This window comes from Solanum stenotomum, unplaced genomic scaffold (assembly GCF_019186545.1).
Source record: "Solanum stenotomum isolate F172 unplaced genomic scaffold, ASM1918654v1 scaffold23261, whole genome shotgun sequence".
NCBI lineage: Eukaryota > Viridiplantae > Streptophyta > Magnoliopsida > Solanales > Solanaceae > Solanum > Solanum stenotomum.
The window spans coordinates 72,556-77,240 of NW_026027413.1; the positions used below are offsets into that span (position 1 = coordinate 72,556).

At 25.8% G+C, this 4,685-nt stretch overlaps 1 protein-coding gene across 1 annotated transcript; it reads left to right on the top strand.

Moving 5' to 3' along the window:
- The first annotated feature begins 129 nt into the window (after positions 1–129).
- Positions 130–3,975, top strand: LOC125851181 (nudix hydrolase 2-like). Its single transcript, XM_049530962.1, has 9 exons — positions 130–151; positions 869–1,043; positions 1,489–1,554; positions 1,679–1,819; positions 2,033–2,104; positions 2,723–2,772; positions 2,913–2,948; positions 3,049–3,157; positions 3,719–3,975. Exons 2-9 carry the CDS (start codon positions 879–881, stop codon positions 3,893–3,895), a joined length of 816 nt encoding a protein of 271 aa, XP_049386919.1. The 5' UTR covers positions 130–151; positions 869–878; the 3' UTR covers positions 3,896–3,975.
- The last annotated feature ends 710 nt before the right edge of the window (positions 3,976–4,685 follow it).

The following is a 4,685-nucleotide window of genomic DNA, read 5'->3' on the forward strand; positions in this document are numbered from 1 at the left end:
GCTTCATGCCATGTAAATTTCTTCTCAATTTCCATTAAAAAATTATGTATTTTTTCCATCTAGCCAGCTTGTATAAATAGGGCATTATAATTACAATATTTTCAATCTACTCAAGCTGAAGAAATCAATCTCTAATATATTTTGCTAATTGGTACGTTACGTATATTAATTAGCTTAACAAAAACTTATTTCCTAGTTGCTTATAACTTTATACTTTTAGTATTTTGCAAATATATACTTATGAAAGTTTGTAATTTTTCTTTATTTTATTTACTGATTTGCATATGCGTCTCCACGTGTTACTTGATTAGCTCATTAAAATTTTCATAATAAATTATGTCCAATTTTACCATATACTCTGAGGTACTAAATCATATTACTCCCATCGTTTCATTTTATATGTCACGATTAATTTTTGGTTAATCTGTTAAGAAAAAAAAACATATTTTTATATTTAAAAATAATTTAATTTTAAATTTATCATTTTATTATTAATAGCATGATATCCACCAAAATCTCATGGTATGTCAAAAATATACAAATTTAAAAAATCTTCTTACTTTTTTGGTTGTGCATGGTAAATTTCGAAACATATTTTATAAAATTCAAATTTTGAATCTATCTCTAAATATCATCTGGTGCGATTTGCTAACAAAGCTATCGCTTATTTTACAATATATTTGTTGTTCTTGGAAAAATTCTTTCGAACCGAGTCTAACCTAAGAAGTAGTGAGGGCATGCAACAAATCTGATTGTATATATCTTCACTATTTTTTAAAGAAAAATGTTATATTTAATTATGATTAGCACTTAAATTGTTCAGATTTCTTTACCTAATTATGTTTTCTTTCTTTAGTTGTTTGAAAAGCTCAGAATTAATGGATTCTGTTGAAGAGGCATCAATTGACATAAAAATGGAAATATTTGAGGCAATTGAAGATAATTATGGAGGAGTTATTGTGAACATGAAGAAAGAGGAGCCTATGGATTTTCTTAAATTTCATACTATGCTCAAGGCTTCCATTTCTCATTGGAGGCTAAAGGTATTTATGATAATATATATATACTTGATATTTACTCCGTCGTAATATTTGAGTTTAAGCTATATATATCATGTAGAAAATATATTTATATATATTAAGATCACTCAAAAGGTAATTGCAGATAAATTTAATCTAGAATCAATGATAAATGATATTATATGGACTTCCAATTATCACTTAAGAGGATGAGTGAATCTCAACAAATATTTAAATTACAACAACTTGCAACTTAAGAACCAACGCTAATAACTTGAAGTTAAAGTAAGCATGACATGATTGTTAAATTGACATCAAACTCAATTGAACTTCCTAATACATAATAATTACTTAGTAGATAGAATAACCTGCTATAACAAATTAAATTATACTACCGATCGGTCATGAAAACAAAAATCTCACTAATTTTAAATTCTTCTTGTTTTTTTCCTTTGATTTTGATGGTCAGGGAAAGAAGGGTGTTTGGATTAAGTTACCTATAGAACTTGCTCATCTTGTTAATGCAGCAGTAAAGGTAAATATATTCATGAAAATATTATTCCACTAATAATTAATTATTAACCTTAGATTATTTAAAATTAATATAAATATGTGTTTAATTAATTAAAAAAATAATATGATAAATTAAATTAATGCAGGAGGGATTTTGGTATCATCATGCTGAGGCAACATATTTGATGCTTGTTTATTGGATTCCTCATGAAATTCCTCATACTTTTCCTGCTAATGCTTCTCATCGTATTGGTATCGGTGCTTTCGTCCTCGATCAAAACGGACAGGTTCTTTAAAATTTTAAACATATGATATAATTTGATTTAACACGAAGTTTAAGAAAAAAAAATTATTTTTTTTGAAATTTATGATTCGAACATGCTAAAGATATTAAGGTCTTTAAATATGTTATACGATTACACGAATTTATTATTTAAGGTACATTAAGAAGTACTAAAGTTATTTATTTTCAAATTTAATTAAAAATATGACATTGGCAGGTACTGGTAGTTAAAGAAATATCTGGAAAAATTACTGGGACTTGGAAGCTTCCTACTGGTGTTGTTGATGAGGTTTAACAAATTTATATTTTCCCCTTTTTTATTAATTTATTTTATTATTAATTGTTATAACATTGGCATGTGTTCATATTTTTTTTTTTAGTATTAACATTTTCTCCGAGTCATTTCCATTTATAGATATATTAACGGAACAGAAAATTTTATTAGCTTAATTAATTGATTATTTGAATTTTAAATTATAAATTCTCGTTTGCTCGACTCTAAGCGGAACTTTCATAATGAGAAACAGAATTTTGGGACAAAGAAAACAATTTAGGTGAATAAACTTTTAAAATGAAATTTGTCAATACATTAAGTTTCGAAGAATTAACTTATGCATTTTAAAATTTATATATATATTTCTATTAAAATAAAAACGCCAAAATCATTTGGACCATTTCTATTTTCATACACAAAATGTACCAAAGTCAGATTAGCTCGATTTGACGAAAAAAAGCATGTCAATGATATACACGGCAAAAAATATAGAAATTCTATCGCAAAACAGTAAAATTCGTCATTGATTCTACTTAGTATTCTAATATATTATTATTAAGAAAGTTATTAGTGATTTAGCGATGAAGTTCGTAGCAAATTAATTATTTTTTTTACGAATTCTACTAATTGTAGGGGGAGGATATATGTATGGCAGCCGTTAGAGAAGTGCAAGAAGAGACAGGAGTAAGTATATATATACACTACTAAATTCTTCGATATGAAAATAAAAAAGTACTAATTTTTTTTTTTTTGAAAATAAAACTAAAAAATATAGTGCTACAAAACTAATGTAGAACCTTTTTTATTTTTTTTATTTTTTATCGATTGAGACTGAATTTGTTGAACTCCTTGCCTTTAGGTATGAATTTCTATCCATTTTCAATCATTTGAAAGTATAGTATAAATTATATTGATAAAATATCAATATAAGTTAATTAAAATACCTTATTTATATGCAGACAAAGTCACAAATCATTCTTTGGAAAATCTGATTTGTTCTTCATATGCATGCTGAAACCACTTAATTTCACTATCAACAAGCAAGATGCTGAGATTGAGGAAGCTAAGGTATATATATTTACTCACGCTGGTTCAATTTATATGTCATACTTTCCTTTTAGTTGGTTTCAAAATATGTAACTTTTCATATATTTAGTATTTTCTTTGTCCTAATTTAAGTATTTTTTGTTTAACTGAACACGAAGTTTAATAAATAAAAGGAGATAATTGAATCTTGTTGTTTTGAATTAAAGATATATACTGTATATAGGTTTTTAAATCTTGTGGTCTTAAACTTGTCATGCAGGATGTTGGATAAGGAAAACTTGGAAAGAGAGATACTCTTTTTTAGACAAACCAAAAATAATAATAAGACATTTAAATTGCGTGAAGTTAATAATAATTGTTAATTACGTATTCTAATATCTCATCTGGTATATGTTTAAGACTATAAGATTCAAAGTGCATTTTAATACATTACACACATGCTTAATTTCAAATCACAAGATTCAAAAGTCTCTTTATTATTTTAAAGTATGTATCTATTTAAATTAAGACACGTAAAATGAACCTTGTTTCCAAGAACTATAACTTTACTTTGCACCTATTTTTTTTTTTAAATCATTGTAGTGGATGCCAATGGAAGAATATGCAAGTCAATCAAAGGTGAACCAAAGTGAACTCTCTAAAATGATAGCCAATATATGTGTAGCCAAGAAAGAGGAACAGTACACTGGCTTCTCTGCTCTTCTTACTACTACTGGACATTCTGCCAAGAAGTGCTATTTATACTCTAATAACATATAGTATATGATACTCATAAGAATTAAAATTATATTTTATGCATATGTTTGCAATAAGAATAATGTTTGTAATAAGATTTTTCCATTTGGAAGAATTTAATTGTAGACTAAGATTCTAGTTTGAATATCATATATAATGTTTTGGCAATATATAAGCCATATTGATAATTGGTACTTGGATATGTTTGAAGTAATTGATGTATGTTTTCCACTTTGTTTCCTTTGTTTTTGTTTAGATAATTCAATGTAATGTTTTTGCAATCACTAGCACTTTGCTACATGATCTACTTGTTATGTGCAGTATATGAAGTACTGTTTACTACATTATCTTGTTTGTATAAAAAAAATACTACTTAATTACTATCGTGAAATTTTCAAATAAGTTACGTATATCATCAAAATCACTCAGCTAGAGACAAATATAAGATTTAGAGTAACTGAGTTCATAATATTTTGGTCTATAGTATACTAGTATTTGTGCCCGCATGTTGCGCGGTTAGTTTATAATGTAAATGTAAACACTAATTTAATGACAATATCAAAATTCGACCTACTATAAAATGATATTGTAAAATTTACATTGGAGATTGTTAGCATTTAACACCTTAACAAGTTAAAATAGAATAGTTATGAAAATAAATCAATATATAAGTTTAGTTCATTGTCTCAATTTGATGACCATAATTTTTAGTATTATTTAACTTATTTATTTTTAAAATTATTCAAAGTCATAAATAACTCTCACAACTTTTATTATATTCTTGTTAGCATAATAAAGATATAAGAAAATTTAA

Excerpts from the sequence above, each read along its gene's own strand:
- LOC125851181 (XM_049530962.1), top strand. The coding sequence starts at position 879 with ATGGATTCTGTTGAAGAGGCATCAATTGACATAAAAATGGAAATATTT. Across the intron at positions 1,555-1,678 it reads TTGTTAATGCAGCAGTAAAG|GAGGGATTTTGGTATCATCA; the intron begins GTAAATATATTC and ends AAATTAATGCAG. Across the intron at positions 2,105-2,722 it reads CTACTGGTGTTGTTGATGAG|GGGGAGGATATATGTATGGC; the intron begins GTTTAACAAATT and ends TACTAATTGTAG.